The sequence below is a fragment of the Mustela putorius genome, unplaced genomic scaffold (genome assembly GCF_011764305.1).
Source record: "Mustela putorius furo isolate JIRA1106 unplaced genomic scaffold, ASM1176430v1.1 tig00000461_pilon_pilon_pilon, whole genome shotgun sequence".
Lineage (NCBI taxonomy): Eukaryota > Metazoa > Chordata > Mammalia > Carnivora > Mustelidae > Mustela > Mustela putorius.
The window spans coordinates 3,432,363-3,455,879 of record NW_025421390.1 but is presented as its reverse complement, the minus strand read 5'-3'; the positions used below and the strand labels follow the sequence as shown (position 1 = coordinate 3,455,879).

Below are 23,517 nucleotides of genomic sequence, written 5' to 3'. Positions count from 1 at the left end.
CTGTTACATTATATTAGAAGCAAGTTATTAAGAACAATTCAAAGGTAAGAGGAATTTGTCTTCACATGAATAAAGGAAATTCAAAGAATTTGTGAACATCTTTTTAAAACTCAAAGAATAGTAAAAGAATAAGTAAATCAAGCCCAAAGCCTATCAAGTATCATCAGATTATAGCTTATTCCTATGATGATTCTTGATTAGTATCAAAACTTTAGATGTAAACTTCTTTATATTCCCAGAACTGACTCTAACAGGGTATTATACCTAAATATTCTTCATATATGCTGAGTCCCTGTTGAAGACAAGCAGTTCTCACATACCAAGCCATCACAGTCTGAAAACTTACCTTTATAATTTGATTGATCTTATTTATCTCTCAACACTTTGTTCATTATCATTAGGTATCAAATATTGTTTTAAGTCTTTGGTTTTTTTATGTCACAGGTTATTGCTTACAACTCAGAAGGTAAAAGTAATCCAAGTGAAGTAGTAGAATTTACTACATGCCCTGATAAACCAGGAGTACCTGTGAAGCCTTCAGTTAAAGGAAAGATACATTCACACAGTTTTAAAATAACTTGGGGTAAGATATGCATATTTGTACATCATTACTTTTCTATTTGATTAAAATAATTTGAATATTAAGATAATTCTTAGGATAGTTGGGTACATGTGTTAGCTCAAGCAAGTTCAATAGGAAATGTGAGACTCATTCATTGTTTGGATATCTTTTTTTGTGGAAAACTTTGCACGCACACAAATACAGAGTTCATATTTGTTATAGGAAGAACTTGGAACCTGCAGTAAGACTACGAGCAGAGGTAGCACTGTGTGAAATGAATGATTACTGAAATTATAGCTTAAAAAGTTACTTGGGTCATCCTAGCGCTCATGAAAATTAAAAATCACTTATTCACTTAGAACAAACATTTGTTGGAGTGCCTGTCTGGCTCAGTCAGAAGAGCATGCAAGTCTTGATCTCACACAGTCCTGATTCAAGCCCCAAACGAGCCCCACAATTGGGTGTGGAGATTGTTAAATAAATAAAACTTGAAAAAAAAAAATAAAACATTTATTGAACATCTGTTTATACACCACTTAAAATGCTGGTACTAATTAAAAAAGCATTACAGGTGATTCTCTTTTTTTAACAGTCTGAGGTGTGGTATTCTGTTTATTAGGATTTCTGTCACTGTTTAATTATATGTACTTTGCCTAATACCACTTTTTACTTTTTTGGATAGACCCACCAAAAGACAATGGAGGTGCAGCCATCAATAAATATGTAGTGGAGATGGCAGAAGGTTCTAATGGTAAGAATAACTATTAAAAATTAATAGATTTAGGGATACCTGGGTGGCTAAGTCAGTTAAGCATCTGCCTTCAGCTCAGGTCATGATCCCAGGGTCCTGGGACCGAGTCCTGCATTGAACTCCTTGCTCAGCAGGGAACCTGCTTCTCCCTCTCCCTCTGCCTGTTGCTCTCTCAGCACGTGCGTGCTCTCTCTCTCTCTCTCTCTGACAAATGAATAAAATCTTTAAAAAAAAAAAATTAATAGATTTATTCTATTTATACCAGTCTGCCTCTGCTCTTCATGACTTTGCATTTTATATGACCTCTTTACTTTCACTTTTTATTTTTCCTTTGTTTATAGCAGTTAGTATTTTGCCTGTTATGATCCACTTTAAGTTATAATCTCTAAGACTGCTGAACACCTATATTATTAAATTTACATTTATATTTTATTTCCTCTCTCATTTGTTTGCTTTGCTCAGTTCCAGTATATCTGAACTAAAAAGTCTTCTGAAGGTTTATTCAGTTAGATTTATAACCAGACATATCAGAGAAAAATTATCTTGTAAAATTTAACTTACGTTGTTCTAGTTTTAGTAATATTTTTTGTGCCTCATGAACTTTGTTTTTGAATGACACATTTAACAGTCTTTATTTCTATGCAATGAACTGTTTCCTGCAAAATAATGTCTTTTAATTAAGGCTAAACTTCCTATGTTATTTGTTCTTTCTATTCTTTGTGTGTTATAATGTCATTACTGGACCATTAAACACATATAAAATGCTTTTAAACACATTTAAAAAGCAAATTATGAATGTAAACCAAAGCTTGTACAGAGTTACAGAGATATTTCATTTCAACAAAGGCTTACAGATTTGTCTAGGAAGCTGTAAAATAAAATTAGATCATCTCCAGGAAATTCGAAACAAGTTTAAATAGTTTCTGACAAATTACATAAACACTTAACTTAGTGAAGCTAGGATAACTGCTGTGTCTGTGATACCAGAACATTAAACATTACCTTGTGGCTGATTGAACATAATTCTTCACCTTACAGGAAACAAATGGGATATGATATACAGTGGAGCTACTAGAGAACATCTTTGTGATCGACTGAATCCAGGTTGTTTCTATCGTTTACGAGTTTACTGCATCAGCGATGGAGGACAGAGTGCGGTAATACTTACATGTAGATCTTTTTTTCAAGTTTGGGTCATATAAGATGGGATCACCAGATGCTGCCTCAAAATTTGAAATGTATCCAAAGTAATTTCTGTAACCCAGGTGATTAATTTTATAGTGACCAGGATTTCTACAAATAGTACTTGGCTGATAATCCATATTCAGTGAATATGTATTGACTGGTTAGTGTTTAGTTTTGGAAAAACAAATACACAAAAATGTTGCAGAAAAATTTAAGATAAATTTTAGGATGATGCTTAATAACCATACCTAACAGAGATAGAAATAATTGTAGAGTGATTGCTTCATAAATTATGTGTATCAGGACAAACCATAAAATAGAATTTACTGTTTAAACACAGATTCTGATATTTACTTGTTGCAGAAAAGTTCTTAGTTATTATTAGAGATCCACTAACCAAAATGGACTCAGTGTGCCATTGATTATATATGAAATATTTGTAATGTTCTGGAGAGGTATGTTTTTTAATAGGAGTGATTTTTCTTTTTTAATGAATTTAACCAAGCATGTGTTCATGGAGCACACATATTAATATTTTTCAAATGGAATTTGATGCAATAAAGGTACCTCTTTTTTTGAAGGTACGTTTTTTAAAAATAAATTTATAAGTATTGCGTTGAAAATGTGAATATTATGAAACTGAGTGCAAGTCCTGCCCACAGGCCCTGGGCTCCAATTGCTTCATTTTATCTAATAAAATCTTCTTGGATTTAAAAAAGGAAATCCACTGTACCCCAAAAGAGCCTCTAATTTTCTGATTCAGCATTATAGCATTCTATATAAGATACCTTTCTGAATAAGGTAATGATCAGGTATTTTTTATGCTTAGAAAGAAAACTAATACAGTGCAGATAAGGAATATGGCACTGTGTGTCAGTATTTTTAAGAGAAGTCTTTTAAAATAAAAAAATATATATTTTTAGATAGTACAGAAACTAAAATAGTACTAAATACCTGGAGATACCAAATACTTGGAAAATCTTACCTAATTTTTAAATTATTTTTAGGAGGAAAGGAAAGATTATATATACATATTAGTATGTAGGTTAAAAATACAGTATACTGTAAAGTAAGCAAAACAGTCTAAATCTCCTGAAAACATAGCAAACAGTATTTACAGAATGTTAAAACATCCTTCTTTAGAAGAGATTTGTGAATCCATTTGGACAGAGTCAAAAATAATGTCCGTTAGGATTGTTGAAGGTTGTTTTGCTGTTGTTGTTTAATTATGAAAAGACGAAAAGGAAGAGTTTTGGGGGGGTGTTCTGGTAACTTTCTTTGTGTATAATAGTCACATAGAATGTGTCTTTATCTCTATAAAGTTAGAATTTTAATGATTTAATTGGGTTTTTATTTTATTTAGAACTTTATTTCTTTTCAGTTGAAAGTCCAGTAGAATTTCAAATTATTGGTGCAGTCTTTATGTTCACGTTATTTTCCTTTAACAAAAACAGTCTGATTATTTGGTTGGGGCATTTTTGTTTTGTTATTGCTTTTGTTTTGGCAGGTATCTGAATCTTTACTTGTGCAGACTCCAGCTGTGCCTCCTGGCCCATGCCTCCCTCCCAGATTACAGGGTAGACCCAAAGCAAAAGAAATACAGTTACGATGGGGTAATTTCCATTTTGGTAATAAATTTTTATTAAGTTAGTACTAAATATACTCCTTTTGTTAAACTACATAAATCTTTCCACCTTTAGGACCCCCTCTGGTCGATGGTGGATCACCCATTTTCTGCTATGGTGTAGAAATGTCTCCTGTAGAAAAAGATGAACCAAGAGAAGTTTACCAAGGTTCTGAAGTAGAATGTACAGTGAGCAACCTTCTTCCTGGAAAGACTTACAGCTTCAGATTGCACGCAGCTAACAAAATGGGGGTAGGAAGACTGTTGATTGAATTATAATCACAGTGGTATTTCATAAGACATATATGATTGCACCCATTAGTTAGCCATTTTGCTTTCAATATGTGATTCCAAAGTTTACAGTTGTTTTTTGTTTTGGTTTTTTTTTTTTAGTTTTTTTAAGATTTACTTAGCTATTTTAGAGAGAGAGAGGGCATGGGGGAATTGGGTAGAGGAAGATAGAAAGCAGGGGGAAGGCAGAGGGAGGACAAACCGAGCCTGCTGAGCACAGAGCTGGATCTCAGGACCCTGAGTTCATGACCTGAGCCAAAATCAAGAGTTGGCCACTCTACCAACTGAGCCATCCAAATTTTACAGTTTTTAATAAGCCTATATCGATAAGGAAGAGAGAGGTCAGTGTATACAGTAACTTAATTGTTCTAGAATCTCCATATTTTCAAACCCCACTTATAATTCGTGACACTCTGGACTTCAGCTGGGCTGAAGTTTTCCTTTCCAGTCAGTGGTGCTAGTAGGAGGTTTTACTTTTAGTAAGTTAAAGAGTAGAAACAAGACCATAAGATGAAATACTTAGAATAATAATTGTGTTTTTTAAGACTGATTATATCGGCATTTACTTTCAGGTGATTTTTACCTAAGGAAAAAAAAAACTTAAGCATTTCTTGTTTTGTGAGGCTTTTTAAAAAGTATTAGCTATGTATTTGTACAACTCCATAAAATGGACAAAATAGGTGATATCTACATTTTACAGCTAAGGAGGTTAGGGCTCAGAAAAGCTAAATACCTTGCCCACAGTCACACAAATAAGAAGTGACAGAAATAAGCCACAGACTCGGGGCTGTCAGACTCCAGAGCCAAAGCCTTTTCCACTCAACCAGGACATATCTCTACATTAAAGCAGGTTCTCTAAGGACAAAGCAGTAGTTTATCTCAATTAAGTAACATTCTGTTTTCTTATTCTGTAATTACAGTTCCACAAAATTAAACTGACAAGTCTCTCCCATTATTTCATATTTTAGTGAACTATATTTTAGTCCCATTCTCCAACTGATTTCAGTATTTGTATCTGTAAACTTACTTTAAAATTTCTTATGTCAATACTTTGTTGGCAGTTCTAACATAAGTCATTGTTTCCTGTCTGAAGTCAACATCTTGTCAACCTCAACAAGGCTGCAGTACACTGGGATAGCATCTTTAATACTAGTGTACTTAATCTGTATTTTCAGGATTCTGATAATTTGTCAAATTAATACTTGCTTTCTGCATTTCCAGAGAATATATATTTTAGACTCTTTTTAAAACTGTTCTAAATTTTGGGGCACCTGGTGGCTCAGTTGGTTAAGCATCTGCCTTTGGCTCAGATCATGATCCCAGGGTCCTGGGACCAAGCCAAACATCCGGCTCCGTGCTTAGTGGAGGGCCTACCTCCTCCTCTCCCTCTGCCTTTCCTCCTGCTGTCCTCCTATGTGTTCTCTCTCTCTCTCTCTCAAATAAATAAAATCTTAAGATATAATTTATGCCTACCACCTCCCATACCTTTAATTGTCATCCTTGTCTTTACTCATATAATTTCTTCTGACTCATTCCACACTCCTAATTCCCTGATTCCCTGCCCTTCTTACAGAAGCAGTTCATGAAGGAAAAAGAGCAGAAGAAAACACAAAATATCAAAACTTTAAAACACCCCACAGTGACTTCCATGATCATTAAGTCTTTTTCTTTTCTGTGAATGCTTTTGGAGTTATGACCAGTTAGTCTTAAAGAAGATGGATAATGTACTTACTTATTTTTATGAATATTTATGGAGAGCTATGCAATCAGTGTGTAAAAAATGAAAACACTGGCTATATTTTTTTTCTAGTTTGGACCATTTTCAGAAAAGTGTGATATTACTACAGCCCCTGGACCACCAGATCAATGCAAGCCTCCTCAGGTTACATGTAGATCTGCAACTTGTGCCCAAGTAAATTGGGAGGTATTGTAATTCCCATTGACTTACTTTAAATGATTAGAATAGTTCATATAAAAGAATAGAGATCCTCTTCATTTAATTTCCTAAATTATGCAAACGGTTAAGTCCTGTAAAATTCATGTGGTAAAAGTGGATTTTTTTTCTCTTCAAAGCATTTAAGTAAGGTATATATGCGTTACAAGTATATAGTTTCTTGTTCATGATGTGCTTCGTATTTTTTTCAAAGGCTGTGTCTCATTACTGAGGTATTTAGCCACTGGTGAGTTTAATGTTAAGAACAAACATTTGTAGGTATCAGTATAATACTATTTCTCTTATATTTATTATCTCCACTTGTTTATTGTATATATTACATTTTCAGTTTCCTTTGAAATTTAACAAAGAAAATGTCCTTACATGATTTAACATTTATATTACTTGATAGGATTATTTTGAAGAATATTTACTTAAAATTCTCTTTCTGAAGTGATTCAGCCATATTTTGACTTCTAATTGAAAACAGTTTTATTTTGTTGGCCAATATATATTAATATTTTTTGGCCAATCTTACATTCAGGTTACCTTAATGAATAAAAATGTAATATTGAACAGTTTTAATTCTACTTAAACATTTTAAAGAAATTCAAAAGCAATTTGGTTTTTTATATGCTCAGGCAAAGAACATTTTTGCCCAAAACCCATTTAATCAATGTCAAGACTTAAGACCTTTTCCCTTTCTTAATTTAAAGGTCCCTTTGAGTAATGGAACTGATGTCACTGAATATCGATTGGAGTGGGGAGGCGTGGAAGGAAGTATGCAGATGTGTTACTGTGGGCCCGGTCTTAGTTATGAATTAAAAGGACTTTCACCAGCAACTACCTATTATTGCAGAGTCCAGGTAAAGGTGGTCAGGGCCTTTCTGCTCTAGCCGGAGTTTTGTGTTCTGTGAACATTTGGTTGGTCATGTTTTTGTTAATTTATGGGCTCTGTTTATTTGTAGGCTCTGAGTATTGTGGGTGCAGGGCCTTTCAGTGATGTAGTAGCCTGTGTGACTCCACCGTCAGTTCCTGCTATTGTGACTTGTCTTCAAGAAATAAATGATGATGATATAGAAAATCCCCATTATTCACCTTCTACATGCCTTGCAATAAGCTGGGAAAAGCCTTGTGACCATGGTTCAGAAATCCTTGCCTACAGCATAGACTTGGGAGATAAACAGCCCTTAGCAGTTGGAAAGGTTACAAGCTATATTATAGACAATTTGCAACCAGATACAACATACAGGTATACTCTACAAACTATGTTAATTTTTGCCTAATCCAGAGAGAAACTTTAAATAGAATAATCATAAATTGATTTTTTTTTTCTTAATGTGGCACTTAGAATACGAATTCAAGCCTTGAATAGCCTTGGAGCTGGTCCTTTCAGCCACATGATAAAATTAAAAACTAAGCCCCTCCCTCCTGATCCACCTCGTCTGGAGTGTGTTGCCTTCAGCCACCAGAACCTTAAGCTGAAATGGGGAGAAGGAACCCCAAAAACACTGTCAGCAGATTCTGTTCAGTACCACCTTCAGATGGAGGATAAGAATGGAAGGTAGGTGTTCTTAATTGCTTCTTTATATAGTTTCTTAGGCATATCAGTTTTAACAGTAGAAGTAAATAAAATTAGTTTTCAAAAACAAGATTAGAGTTCTGATAAATAATTTTAAATGTGCTGTTTTCAAAACACCAGAAGATATAGTGACAATTTCCTGTTCATAACTTGTGAGTGGGATGCCAAGAGAAAAATTAAGTGGGCTATTCTTTGGCTTTCTTCTCTAATCCATTTACTCTATTCATGCAGGTAAAAGAAACATAATCTTTGCTACAACAAAGCACTTCAGCCTTTATTTCCCGCAGAGGCAGTTTTGTTAGTAAATGATTGATTGGTTTAAGGCCTCTGAGATCCTTGAGGGTAGGGATTATGTCTCAGTTTCCACCACACCCTGTCACAGGGCCTGCACACAGTAAATACAGTTCAGTTCCTCACTGTCACATCTTGTTTATTTACTCTCTGATTATTAACCAGTCCCCTTGCTACTTGGGTTCTTGTCTTTGCTGCCATCTTTTACATTTTCATTACATCCATGCCATATATTATCCCACTAAATCATTTTTTATTATAAATCAAAATATGTGTAATATAAGTTATTCAGATGCAAATCTGAGGCCGTTTACTGACATTATATCCCATGTAAACAATGTCATATACCCTCCACAGGTGTTATTCTTCTAATAGTTTAAGAATTCAAATTTTACTTTTCTACTTTTCATTCAGCTTATGAGAAACAATTTGTGTATCTTATGGATTCAGAATGCTATTAGCAGTTCTTCCCTAAGTTTTCCCACTTTGTTTTTTGTGCTGTGTTTGCATGTTAGCCAAATATTCAGTAGTGGAAATATTCATGGTACTTGTACATAAGTACTCTCAGAGGTACTTACATATTTAAAATAGCATATGAAATTAAGCATACTGTATCACCAGTAAGAGCATTATGCAGAGCAAACAATATTGATCATTTTCTGAAATCTGTGCCTCCATGAATATTAGCCTTTGCCGTTGGCAAAATTTTATGTTCACTTTGTAAAGTCTTAATTCTAGAAGGAGATTCTTTGCCTTGCTACAGATTTTTGGTATAGCCGTTTATCTTTAATACATGTTAATATCATTGAGTGATGAATTCTTAAATTATTTTCATTCCCTTTGTAGCATTTACGTTTAGGGTATTGCAAGAAGGTTTACTAAAAATGGGTCTAATTCATGTTTGATTGAAGTGTAATAGAATAAAGATTCCATTAAATATAGATTATATTAATAGGCTAGAACATTAAGCTTAATTAGTGTTTAGCTGTCACCTAGAGAATGGTAAGTTACTGGCTGTGAAAAATAAAACCTATGATATTATATTTGCTGTCAAAAGTTAATAAATCAAGGTAATAATACCTGTAGTTAATCTCTTTCCCTTTGATTTTTCACAACTATTTACATTTGCTGTGGGATAGTATCTTAATTCTATTTTTGTTAAAGATTTTATTTATTTGGGTGCGTGGGTGGCTCAGTGGGGTAAGCCGTTGCCTTCAGCTCAGGTCATGATCCCAGGGTCCCGGGATCGAGTCCCACATCGGGCTCTCTGCTCAGCAGGGAGCCTGCTTCCTCTTCTCTCTCTCTCTGCCTGCCTCTTTGCATCTCTCTCTGTCAAATAAATAATCAAAATCTTTTTAAAAATAAATAAATAAATAAGATTTTATTTATTTATTTGACAGAGATCACAAGTAGACTGAGAGGCAAGCAGAGAGAGAGAGAGGAAGCAGGCTTCCTGCTGAGCAGAGAGCCCAAAGCAGGACTCGATCCCAGGACCCTGGGATCATGACCTGAGCCAAAGACAGAGGCTTTAACCCACTGAGCCACGCAGGTGCCCCAATATCTTAATACTATTTCAGCTGTTCTTGACCACCGGTTTTGTCATTATTTAGCTTTTTCAGTAGTGGTTGTTTTTTCCTCCTATCCTTTAAAAAAAAAAAAATGGGGAGATTAAAAATGCAAGGCTTATCTAATTACTGCTTCTTGGAAATATTGTTACTGCAGGTCATTAACTATTTTTTTCATTTTTAACCTGACTACAGTTTTCAGACTATTAGAACTATGTGAGCCTTCATTCCATTACTCATTCCCCAATTTCCAAAAACTTTAAAATAGCCAACCAAAAGTATTGGGGAACAATTGAACTTACAGGTAACATATATGAAGTCAAACTTTCCATTGAACAGTTCAGGTGGATAATATATGGCAAATTATACATTCTTTCATACTGTTGTGTAAATCTCGAGAAGACATCAACAAATCAGCTGCAATTATGCCTAGAAATTGAGGGTTCTCTTTTTTTAAATATAATATGCCTAAGACTAATGAAAATTGTGGTATTCTGAGTATCTTTAAAAATGTATGAACATTAAAAGATAGCAATTCGAGACAAAGCTTTACCAAAAGCATGAAAAGTTACTGTGATCGGACACAAAATTCAGCAGTAATTTTTCAGAAAACCATGACAAATTAGGAAATTTACCAGTCCTGTGATTTTCATCATTTCATAAAAAAATAGACTTATTTGGAGTGACAAAGCATTCCTGGCATTGAATTCTATGAATAACTTATATTGCTAAATAATGTCCAAACTGTACTTTTTAAATAGTTTTGAGTATTTTTCATAAGATAGTTAAGGGTTTTTTTTTTAACCAGAGTCATTTCCATTTTAGGTTTGTATCCTTATACAGAGGTCCATGTCATACATACAAAGTGCAAAGACTTAATGAGTCAACATCCTACAAATTCTGTATTCAAGCTTGTAATGAAGCAGGGGAAGGTCCTCTCTCCCAAGAATATATTTTTACTACTCCAAAATCTGTCCCAGCTGCCTTGAAAGGTAAGCTATACATCCTTAAATTATGTTCTTTAATAATAAATTAATTTTAAGTGCATCTTCATAAATAGCTTTATGTGCTGTTATTGTAATTTATCATCCAGTATGTGTACATTTAAATTATAAACAAGAAATTATATAGACAAACCCATCTACTGAGAGTTTCACTCAATAATAAAAGCTATTTTATCTAGCTCATTGATACTCAGACAAGGACTGGATTTTTTCACTAATCTTTTTAATCTAACATAAAAATACTAATTTGAATAGATGATGCTGGTTTCTAATAGGGTCACTTGCAGTTTCTGCTATTGTTACTTAAAGAATAAAATCATAAACTTGAATTGTTTTGAGTTGTTAATATTTCATTCATTCAGATTTCAGGGAGAATGCCAGGTCGCCTGTTAAGGAAAACATAAATACTTTCTTAGTTAACTTGAATTTTTTAAATCAAATTTGCACACACATTCACACATTTGTATATACAGATATCTTTCAAATTAATTTTTGAGGGGTTCTTATTTTAAAATGACCCTGGCAAGGATTGGAATTTGTATATTTAGCCAAAATCACTGACATTCCTCACACTGAAGGAAAATCAAAGAGACTTCTATTTAGTACAGTGTCCTGGATCGTGTACTTAAAATGTGTCATTTGTTAAGCAGATCCACAGTTAGCAGGACTGTTCTTGAAAACTTTTCTAATAATATTGATGGAGTTTTACTGAGTCCTCTTTCTGTTTTATCGTCCAGTTATGTCTCTTAGCCTTATGATTATTACTGATTTTAACCCTTTGTACCCCACTATTGAGCGAAGCAGTTTTATATCAAGCAATGAGGGGTATTTTTCAACTTCTTTTTCAATTTAAGAGATTTCTTAAATTACAAAATTTCGTATATTAGGTATACTCTTAGAAACACCATTAATGTTGTTTTAGAACTGAGATAACTCCTTTTGGCTTTCTAACTCAATGAAAACAGTGCTTATCTTGGCAGATCTTTTAGTCAATCTGACCATTGTAGCACATGTAGATTATATGGTCTGTAGATAGGAAGAGTGAACCATTAATCATGTCTCTGCAAATCTCAAAAATCCAGGTATTTAACTGAGTTTTAAAGGTTTGTTGAAAGAGTCTATGTGATGTGCCAAGCTAAAAATCAAGTATTTGTATTTGTTCTCTACAGCCCCCAAAATAGAGAAAATAAATGACCACATTTGTGAAATTACATGGGAATGTTTACAGCCAATGAAAGGTGATCCAGTTATTTACAGTCTTCAAGTTATGTTGGGGAAAGATTCAGAATTTAAACAGGTATGTGCAAAGATGTAATTCTGTGGATACTTATTTTTATCTTCCTCATTTTTATGTATTTGCAGTGCAAGATTTGACTCTTTATCTTCGTAACTCAAAAACATTTATTCAGTATTTACTGTGTTCCAAAGATTAGTAATAGTAACTACACAGTATCTCAGGATTCAAAATCTTTTTTAAGTATCTTTTTTTTATATATTTAACAGATGATTCATTCATTTGACAAGAATTTATTAAACTGTGTGCCAGGCACTCAGGATATATAACACTGAATGAAAAGTTCTTGCCTCTGGCTTTTATATTTAGTAGAAAAAGATACTGCAAATAAATACATTAGTATATCATACAATAGTGATAAGTACAGTGGAGAATAAATAAAACTGGGTAAAAGGAATAAGTACTCTTGGGAGTAGAGAAAGCTAGTGCTATCTCATATAGGACAGTGAGGTGACAGTCAGAGACCCAAAGGAGATGAATATGAGAATAGTGTTCTAAGATGTAATGAGTGCAAAGGCCCAGAGGTAGGAACATGCTTGTTAAATTTAATGAACAAGGAGGCCAGTATGGGGTTGTGTGAGCAATGGGGAAAATAGTAGATGAAGTCAAGTAAATTTTGAAGATCTATGAATGGTATGAAGGTCACATAGAGCATTATAGGCCACACTGTAACTTTTTTATTCCATGTAAAATGAGAAACCAATAGAGGATTTTTACCTGAGTAGTCACACAAGGTCATTTTGGCTAGAATGGGACACGGGTAGAAGCAGAGAGCATGAAGGAGGCTTTCACAATACTAGTAATGATCATAATTACAAGGTAGTGTTGTAAATATGATAATAGTCATTATGGAAGCTTAGCAGAAGTTCACATACCTGGCAAAAAAGTTTCAGAGAAGGCTTTCTGGTAGAGGGTAAACAGCAGTGAGATGAAGCAGGAAGTTGCCAGTATTCACTGTATCTTTTGTAAAGAAGTCATTTTTATCCAACTCAAAAACCTACTTTCTATAAACATTTCATCTGATTCTCCCTTTTTTTCTGTCAACCTTCTTGATCTTGAGTGCTTTTAAGCTGGGCGGTTCTCATTTGAGCATCTTGTATTTTCTTTTCCCACCAGGAAATCAGTCATTCATCTGTTTTATTGTACTCTCATGCTATTACAGCTATTAAGAATAAAATATTTTTCAATATAATTTTTTCTTTCGTTTTGTTAAGTATGAAAGTATTTTTTCTTTTCTTCTCTTTCCTTTCTTTTGTAAGATTTCATTTATTTGTCAGAGAAAGCACAAGCAGGGGGAGCAGCAGGCAGAGGGAGAAGCAGGCTGCCAGCTGAGCAAGGAGGCCAGTGTGGGACTGGATCCCAGGACCCTGGGATCATGACCCAAGCAGAAGGGAGTCGCTTAACCGACTGAGCCACCCAGTCATCCTTGGAAGTGTTATTTCCTAAGTGAAATTACAAAAAGCCCCAAAGAGTCAGATTAAAGTTGGCATGTAGTTGTTTTTCTTTATTAAGCCATCTGCAAATTGACATAATCAAATTTGAATATAATTTACAGATAAGCACGTTTCCTTCCAAGGAGGAAGCAAAATTAATATTAAAAAAGTGTAATTGCATTACATGCTTAAAGGAAATAGGGACCCCACATTTGAGTAGTGTATGAATTTTAATAAACGTATCACTACATGAAACAGCAAATGCTAATTCTAATTTAACTTAAAAGCTAAATTAACCCTGTCATCACTTTTACTTAAGATTGTAAGCATGCCATAAAACTTGAAATACTGGGGCACCTGGGTGGCTCAGTGGGTTAAAGCCTCTGCCTTCGGCTCGGGTCATGATCCCAGGGTCCTGGGATTGAGTCCCACATCTGGCTCTCTGCTTAGCGGGGAGCCTGCTTCCCCCTCTCTCTCTGCCTGCCTCTCTGCCTACTTGTGATCTCTGTCTGTCAAATAAATAAATAAAATCTTTAAAAAACAAAAATGGAAATACTGATTTCCTTAGACCCTCATAGTATATTTGCTCATCTAAATCTCTTAAATGTTTATAAGATTTTACAATTTATTGGCAAGCTATACTCCAAAAGTTTGAAGGTTGCTTTTTTAAGAGTTCAGTTTCATTCATGGAATTTAATATTTTACTTAAAATTTATTTAATACTCAGCACACATCTATTAAATACCATATATAAAGAATTATAGGGTACAATATTAATAAATTACTGTTCTGATTTCAAAGTTGTTTAGAATTTTACAAGCAAGCAGAAATTTTATAAGTGTGACACTTTACATTGCCAAACAAAATGTCATAATAAACATAAAACCTACTTTATGAAAAGGAAGTAATTATTCCAGCTGGACCTTGGAATGTTTTCTAAAAGGAGTGCCATTTAAGTGAGGGCAGGCAGAGGGGAACATGGTGGCACTAGGGAGCTTAGAAGGACCCATGAACTCTGAAGTGTGACTTGAGTAAGCCTCACGGATGGAGTGTGTAGTTAAGGAAGCCAGGTCCTGTGGTCTGTATTCTATAGCAGTAGGAATGGCTGATGTTTTTAAGATAGGGTTAGTTCTTATAAGTTGGTGGTTGAGTTTCTAAACTAGCCTGTAAAAACCTGTTTAACCTATATTGTTGCTGGTATTAGGGATCTGGAAACAAATTCCCCTGGCAGCAGCAAGGACTCATGACCCTGGGCCAAAGTTGGAGGGACATAGAAGGAAAAAATAGAAACAAATTGATTTTTTTACATTTGTCCTTTCTTTTGTCCCTTTTTGATCCACTTTGAGAAAATTCTTTGCTGCCTTCTCGCTGCCCCATGCACTGTTCTGTAGAACCTCACTGCCCATATTCTCTAAAGTCACACTCTCCCTTTGACTCTTGCCTCCCTATCTGGCACATCATAGCTCCCGTATATAAAGTATAGCTGACCTTATTGGCATTAAGAGAAAGACTATTTGCATGGGAACATTCATACCAAAGGTAAGCATCTACTGGCTCTAAAATCCCCTCAGGGAAGTATATACATTTTAAAAAGCAAGTCCTTTTTTCCAAAATGGTATTTCAAGTAGTACAGAAAGGTGAAGTAAAAATACTGGTGGACAGTAAAGCCGTTATCAAAGCAGATCACCCCATCTGGGAATCTGTACCTAAGGCACTTCTGTGTCACAGTTCAATATGTTGCAAGTACCAGAAAAACCAAATCAGACTAGCACAATTAAGTGTAAATCCTCTTAGGGAGAAGCCTGAAGGTAAGCATGCTTCAGAGATTGCTTGATTCAGAAGCTCGGTGAAGTCTTCAGGGACCTGGTTTTTCTCCGCAGTTTTCAGTCACTCCCCTTAGCCAGGAGGAACTTAACTCTACCTCATTCACTTTCAGTGAAGAGAATGCACTTAGATTGCAAACCCATCCCTGAACCAATGATTATTTCAGGATTTAAGCCAACCAGAGCAGAGGCCTCTTCTGCAGTATAATAATGAGGCAAGCTTTTCCAAATATAAGAATTGGGTAAGGGAGAGTTTGATACTCCATCAAAAATCAGTACTGTTGACAGTGTCAGAGAATGGGTACTGGGACAGTGGCTTGTTGGACTCTCTACTTTTTTTTTTTTTTCTTAAACTTCTGAACTTCGATTTCCAAAAACATTGCCTCTCTGAGTGGCCTACAGACCTAATGAACCAGAATGTCTAAGAAGAGGGCCCATGATTGTTTCTTTTTTTTCAAGTTCTAAGTGCTGCTTATGCACAATAAACCTAAGAACTGCTCTAAAATTCAAAGTTCATATATAACTCCCTTAGCAGTAGTCAAAAAGAACGGTATAGACTAGGGCCATGCGGCTATTTTTCTATTATCCATTGTTTTGAGGGGGTTTTTTATGTATTGATCATTACGAAATAAGTATTTGCAATAATATATTCATAAATTACAGAAGGAGGATATATGACCATATGTGCCATGTCATAGACATATATGTGACCATATGTGTCATAAATTATGTGACAAGATATGCCTTATTATATATCATAATGAATCATTACTTTTAAATGTAATCAATGCAAAATAAACCTTAAGGTATAAACAAGTCTGCACTTAGTCTAAAAGTAACAAATTGTTAAAATCATTCTTACACTAACTACTATAAATAATATATATGGTGCATATTACTCATTGTAAAATTAGATGTGGATGTGAAACATACACTGAAAGTAGAAATATTTAAACGGAATTTGTTCCTTTGTAATGACAACTTCAAAGTGATTGTGCTTGATAGTAAACATGTTCACTTATCCTTAAAGGATAAAAAAGGACTATTTTGGTTTTTTGTATGAGTACTTTGTAAATTAATCTAGCCAACCAGGTAGGTTTCTAGAATGTGTGGATATGGAGAGAGAGAAATAGGTAAGTTACTGGTTTCCTTTTTATTGGCCCCTCTTCTACACTTGTTATTTTTTTCCTGCTGTGACATATTCACAGTTAAAATAAGGATGAGGATCTTGCATGGCTCAGTTAAGTGTCTGCCTTCTGTTCAGGTCATGATACCAAGGTCCTGAGATTGAGCCCCATGTCGGGCTCTCTGCTCAGTGAGGAGTCTGCTTCTTCTTCTCCGTCTGCCTCTCCCCGCTGCTCGTGCTCTCTCTCTCTCTTTCTCTCTCTCAAATAAATACAGTCTTTTAAAAAAAAACTAAAATAAGGACAAATACCAATGTATAAAAATCTAAACTTTCTTTAAAAGTTTTCCTATAAAATTCTGTTGCAGTTGGCATACTATTTCAGAGTTCTTAGCTAAACATGCACAAACTTGACAAGCTTAAGTTTAGTCTGCATTTCTCTACTAAAATGCAAAGTGAAAATTGTAATCTCTTATCTGCCATTTTCTTAACTGTAAATCTGCTTTACTTGGTATTTGCCATACCCTGCCTATAAATGGATAGTTGATTGGTAGCAAATATAAAGAGCAGTTTTATTTTTTGTTTTGTTTTAATTATCTGTAATTTTAAGTCATCTGTGAGCAATAGCTACGAGCTAAAAAAATTATGAATTTATTAGAATTTTATTTGCCCTTTTCTGTTTACTAAGATCGCAACAATTTTATCTTGTAAGTATGAAATGAAAGAGTGGAAATGGTGTTATTTCTGTCTCAGCCAAATCCACCTTATCTCAAGCTTGAGGCTTGTTTTGAATAGCTTCACTTAGATGTATGATCATTTTTATAAATTAGCTTTAGCAAGTTTATCTGTTTTTTTCAGTCCTGTACCTACAGTTATCTAAGGTGTCTCCCTGTTTACCTTCCAACATCTGAAACACAAAACTGAAAACTTGACTTCATTATCTTCCCTCCCAATCTCTCCTCTCCAAACTCTTCATCAGTGTCATAAATACTAACATTGTTTTGGTCCCCAAGCTTTGAACTCTTGAAAGATTTTTTTTTTTTTTGCCTGCCCACTTATTCGAATAAAAATTATTTTTAAAAATGATCCATAAAACCTATACCAAAGCATCATATCCCTGTGCTTTCATACAGCAGGAACCCCTATTGTACCCAACTTCCTCAGTCGCTCATTCAGCTTTATGATCAGGATTCCTTAAACACTGTTGTAAATATCACACACCTAGGCTCCTGTGGAGTAAGACCTAAATTTCCAACCAGTATTATGAACATATTCTTCCCCTCTGTCAGATCTCTTCACCCTATCATCCTCATTCCATTTGTTGATGTTACCATGCCCATTTGGAGGTAAACGGAAAGTGAAGAAAATTTTAAAGACAAATATCACCTATTACATCCATATGACAGATCTTTTTATTTTTCTATTTTGGGTTCATTGTATGTATACTCTTTCACACTGCTTTCTAATACAGCCTTCTGATTTACTGACATCACTGCTTTTACCATGTTCCAGATGTGAACATTACTACATTCCCACTCCCAGGATTGCTCATTTGCATTCTCAGAACTAATGCGTATTTACCATTTTCTGTTTCATTATAAGTTTTACTTCCTTCAGTACAAGCTTCTTTATATATTCTCAGCACCAACTGACACACATTTTGACATAATTCACTAATTTAGTGGCTTTAAGTACCAATTATATGCTGGATTCTGAAGACAAAAAATGAGACAAAGCTCTTAACCTTGCTCCTTCAGGAGCAAACCAGTATATAAAAATTCAGATGTACAACACAGTTGTACAGGTAAAAGCAGGTAAAATTGCTTGAAAGAAGACTAGCCCAGGTTTGGGTTATCTCACTTACAGTCCACCAACAAGCTGGAAGAACTCAACTGAGCAGTCACTATAAGCCTTCGTTTTCTTATTTATAGAATTAGGGTGGCGGGGTGCTCATTAACAGAAATTATGGCTTCCATATACCGAACAGTTGCCATGTGCTGGGGTCTGTGTTAAGTCCTTCAACGAGTATTTATTTATTTCAGTCTCATAATTACCATACAACATAACTATTATTTTCATTGTACTAAGGTAATTGGTCTAAGACAAATGAAGTGTGAACTGGCAGAGTAGTGCTTGGACCCAGGAGTGACCAGTCCCGATACATATCCTCTTAATTGCTAGCACTCTCTTGAAAATTCAAGGAATTCCATTCTTGTTATTTCCTTTCTAAGGGATGGGCAGAGGACTTGGGTTTAAAATCCAGTTCTGTGATTGTAAGTGATTTCTTTAAAGTTTATAAAATAATTTGCCATAGACAGCTGTAGAAAGCTCCCCTTATTCATTCATTCATTGTTTCAGCAGATGTTTGAAATTGTACAGAAGCCAGTTTTACATAGATTTATATATAATGTGGAAACATAATTAGATGTAGTTTCTCTTTTCATGGAATGATTTCACAGAAGTTTGACTTCTTACATTTGAGAAAACCAAGGAAATGCCTTTGGGCTGATTTTGCTTGCTCTGTGACCATATATCTCACACCCTCACTTTTCCAATTTCTCCTGTCCTTATAACAGCAGATAGGCTCTTTAATGTAAAGATGGGTATTTTTAAATGTAATTTAAAAGATAAAAGCAGAAGATATGAACAGACACTTCTCCAGTGAAGACATACAAATGGCTATCAGACACATGAAAAAATGTTCATCATCACTAGCCATCAGGGAGATTCAAATTAAAACCACATTGAGATATCACCTTACACCAGTTAGAATGGCCAAAATTAGCAAGACAGGAAACAACATGTGTTGGAGAGGATGTGGAGAAAGGGGAGCCCTCTTCTACTGTTGGTGGGAATGCAAGTTGGTGCAGCCTCTTTGGAGAACAGTGTGGAGATGCCTCAAGAAATTAAAAATAGAGCTTCCCTATGACCCTGCCATTGCACTACTGGGTATTTACCCCAAAGATACAGATGTAGTGAAAAGAAGGGCCGTCTCTGTACCCCAATGTTTATAGCATCAATGGCCACAGTCGACAAACTGTGGAAAGAACCAAGATGCCCTTCAATGGACGAATGGATAAGGAAGATGTGGTCCATATACACGATGGAGATTATGCCTCCATCAGAAAGGATGAATACCCAACTTTCGTATCAACATGGACGGGACTGGAAGAGATTATGCTGAGTGAAATAAGTCAAGCAGAGAGAGTCAGTAATCATATGGTTTCACTTATTTGTGGAGCATAACAAATAGCATGGAGGACATGAGGAGTTAGCGAGGAGAAGGGAGTTGGGGGAAATTGGAAGGGGAGGTGAACCATGAGAGACTATGGACTCTGAAAAACAATCTGAGGGGTTTGAAGTGGCGGGGAGGTGGAAAGTTGGGGGAACCAGGTGGTGGGTATTATAGAGGGCACGGATTGCATGGAGCACTGGGTATGGTGCAAAAATAATGAATACTGTTAATGCTGAAAATAAATTTTTTTAAAAAATTAATTAATTTTTAAAGAAAAGATAAAAGCAGGGGCACCAGGGTGGCTCACTGGGTTAAGCTCTGCCTTTGGCTCAGGTCACGATCTCACGGTCCTGGGATCAAGCCCCGAATCAGGCTCTCTGTTCAGCAGGGAGCCTGCTTCCCCCTTTCTATCTCTGCCTCCTTCTCTGCCTACTTGTGATCTCTCGCCCTCTGTCAGATAAATAAAATCTTTTTAAAAATTAATAATAAAAGCAGTGGCACTCACTAGCTTCCATGTCAAAAATAATTCTAAAACTAGCCAGTTGTAAAGTATTTTCTGCCTGTTCTTCATACGTAATTCTTTTTCCACTCTCTTATTAATAGATTTACAAAGGTCCTGACTCTTCATTCCGGTATTCAAGTCTTCAGCTGAACTGTGAATATCGTTTCCGTGTGTGTGCCATTCGCCAGTGCCAAGACCCTGTGGGGCATCAGGACCTAGTAGGTCCCTATAGCACAACAGTGCTCTTCATCTCTCAGAGGACTGACCCACCAGCCAACACCAACAGAGACACTGTGGAAAACACAAGGACCCGGCGCGCACTAAGTGACGAGCAGTGTGCTGCTGTCATCCTTGTGCTGTTTGCTTTCTTTTCCATTTTGATTGCCTTTATCATTCAGTACTTTGTAATCAAGTGAAAATATAACTTTATTTTTAATACTGTATTACATTTTATTTTGTCATGTACTAAAATTATTTCTGTATTGCTTTTACAAAAACAGTGGCATTTAGCACTGGCATTGAGACTATAATACATCATTTTTGCCATTTTCAATGCTTATATCATTAGGTAGAGGCTGGCACCTTATTAGAATGCAAGCCACAGAAATAGAAATTTTTGGTTTTTTGTTTGGTTGGGACTTTCTTCTTTCCTTTTTTTCCCTTATTTTTCTTTTTTTTTCTTTTTTTTTTTAATATGCCTTCTTGTAAAACAAACTTTCAAAGAGGCAACAATATATAATTGATATTTTGACCAGTCAGCATGAGTGTAACAGTGACAACCTGATCTGTTCTAAAGATATTACCTAGTGAAAAAGTCAGAATGATTAAAATTTACACTAACATGCTATTAAAAAAATGTTAAAGTCTGATGCTGTGAAAGCAATCTAGTGCTATATTTCTACCTCCTCATTTGTCTTAATTATTTGGTAAGTGGGATTATGATGAATAACTGGAGGGGCTTAGCAGTCAAAAACTGGATGAAAGAATATGCATGAAAAAAGAAACTTCTGTTTGATAAATGTGGAGTTCTTCATTACAAGTATATATTAATGAATTCACAGATAAATCACTTAAAGAAAGCACAGACAGTTTACTTGGCCTAAAAATATTTTAATGTTTATTCAAAAAGCACTTCTTCAGGTCTTGAGAAAAGAAAAGAACAGAGGGATTATACTTTTTAAAAGTAGTCATATTAAACTCTGAATTTCTAACCTATTTAATTTGGTTTTTGTGAGCCTCTGAACTATATGTATGTGTATAAGGACATGCATATACGTATATGGCATCTATATAAACTATACCTACCAAGTGTAGAAATATATATACACACACACACACACTCACTCCATCTATCTGGAATAGACTGATTTTGAAGAACTCCCATAAGTTTTGCTGCTTCTCCCATAACTACTGCCATCACCATCAGAATTCATAATCAAACCTAACCTTTTTGTTTGGGACACCAAATCTGAAGACAAAATTAATTTGCACCAGTAAACTTCAAGCTGCTTTCTTTCTTGAAAAACTAATGTTTAATGTAATGTCTGTCTGGATACTGTTCCAAATTGTTGATTGCATGTGGTTAATGTTGCATTAGAGCACTTTGCAATTGCATAATTCATTAATGTTTTGTGAGCTTGCATTTGTGAGTTATTGGATGATCAGATTGAATTTTGTCAAGTATCACATTGTACATCTTGCATAGATGTCGATGACTGCCAGTAATAATACAGTTTGTAATGAAACTATCTAAAATTCTTGTTTTATCACATCTGTTATCTGTAAAACACTTGTAACTAGCCTTTTTAATTTATTATTTGAATTTTAGGATAGTGAATCACTAATTTTTAGTTGCTGAAGTTAGCATTTTAGTGATTACTAAGCACTTCTGTCAGTCTTTGAAAAAAGGACATATGTTTTGTGCTTTGAAGATCTCTGAAGAATTTCTCTTATATTAGAATGGGCATGTATTGTAATTGTTTTATGTCAAATGATCTGTGCTGTAGAAAAAACATTAACCTTTGTTCAAAAAAGAAACGGATAAACTTGGCCTTTCCAAGTGGTAAGAATGATCTGTCACTATAATATACTGTATGTTTACATTTTATTTAAATTTAATCTCTTATGTAGAGGCTAACTTTCCCCCAAAACAACAGTGATTGCGATTATTTTCTAGAAACTTAAAAGTGCCACATTTGGCAGTACAAATGAGTTTGAGTGTAATAGCCCAGAGATTTCTATATAGTTGAATGTCTAAAATGGTAAAATATTGCCGCTGTGGGAGTTACAGTGGCTTATGTTTTTCATAGTAACTCAAATGAACTCCTATTTTTGATAGTAAATGTCATTTAATAGTGTACTTGCCATTTGAGCCTCACTGCAAAATCAATGCAGAGGAGAAAATTTTTAATGTAATCTTGATTTTACCTCATATACTGTACATTCCAAAAACTCTAAACTTTTTAAAGATTATAGTTACACTACCAAACATATCACCTTAAAATTGTATAAGGCTGAACTTCATACAAATGAAAAAAATATAATCTCATAAAAATACATAACTATGTAGCAAAAGTATCTTTAAAATCCATGGAAAATAAAAGTTGTATCATTCTTTTTTGAGATATGTTTATTGTATTCCTATACACTCATTATTCGCTGCCTCTTAGAGAATGAAATGTTAAGGTCTCCCTTCTTGCAGTGGGCTTACAACAGGTCTTTTTAGCAGTATTCAAATCTTCAGTGTGAGAGGACCCATTTTCAAGAAGATAATATCCAGTAGATTAAAGAATGAAATAAGTTTTATCCTAGTGACTTGATTTTATGCAGTTCTCTAGATATCTTGCTGCTTTCACATATATGAAGAATAAGGATAGCTCTGAGGTGAAGTTTTCATTGGAAAGGAAATCTGACCTCCGTACCTGTATTCATCTGTTTCCCAGTACCTTCCTTCTCCTTCAGGGACCTAGAAACTTCCTGCTATCTGACCCCAGGTCAGCCCTCCACCAGGAGGTTTAACTTGTCCACCTAAAGTATCATGCCAGAAAGTTCAGCCTATGCCTGAAAATTCTCACATGTGCCAGAAAATTCAATGTTCCCTCTCACCCCTTGCTAAAATTTCCATCCATAGATCTCAAATGGGGATACATTGCCTTTTTTCTTTTTAAGATTTTATTTATTTATTTGACAGATCACAAGTAGGCAGAGAGAGAGGAGGAAGCAGGCTCCCTGCCAGCCAGAGAGCCTGATGTGGAGCTTGATCCCAGGATCCTGGTATCATGACAACAGAAGGCAGAGGCTTTAACGCACTGAGCCACCC

At 35.0% G+C, this 23,517-nt stretch overlaps 1 protein-coding gene across 5 annotated transcripts in view; it reads left to right on the top strand.

The window, feature by feature from the left end:
* FNDC3A (fibronectin type III domain containing 3A) overlaps positions 1-22,820 on the top strand; it is a 172,922-nt gene extending 150,102 nt beyond the window's left edge. For all 5 annotated transcript variants that reach the window (XM_004775260.3, XM_004775258.3, XM_004775259.3 and 2 more), the window contains 12 exons: positions 445-583; positions 1,245-1,313; positions 2,352-2,470; positions 4,006-4,111; positions 4,199-4,374; positions 6,224-6,337; positions 7,063-7,212; positions 7,315-7,598; positions 7,698-7,910; positions 10,610-10,776; positions 11,958-12,085; positions 20,300-22,820. In XM_004775260.3, the coding sequence (XP_004775317.1) occupies positions 445-583; positions 1,245-1,313; positions 2,352-2,470; positions 4,006-4,111; positions 4,199-4,374; positions 6,224-6,337; positions 7,063-7,212; positions 7,315-7,598; positions 7,698-7,910; positions 10,610-10,776; positions 11,958-12,085; positions 20,300-20,614 (1,980 nt within the window). In that variant the 3' untranslated portion in view covers positions 20,615-22,820. The remainder of the gene's footprint in view (positions 1-444; positions 584-1,244; positions 1,314-2,351; positions 2,471-4,005; positions 4,112-4,198; positions 4,375-6,223; positions 6,338-7,062; positions 7,213-7,314; positions 7,599-7,697; positions 7,911-10,609; positions 10,777-11,957; positions 12,086-20,299) is intronic.
* The last annotated feature ends 697 nt before the right edge of the window (positions 22,821-23,517 follow it).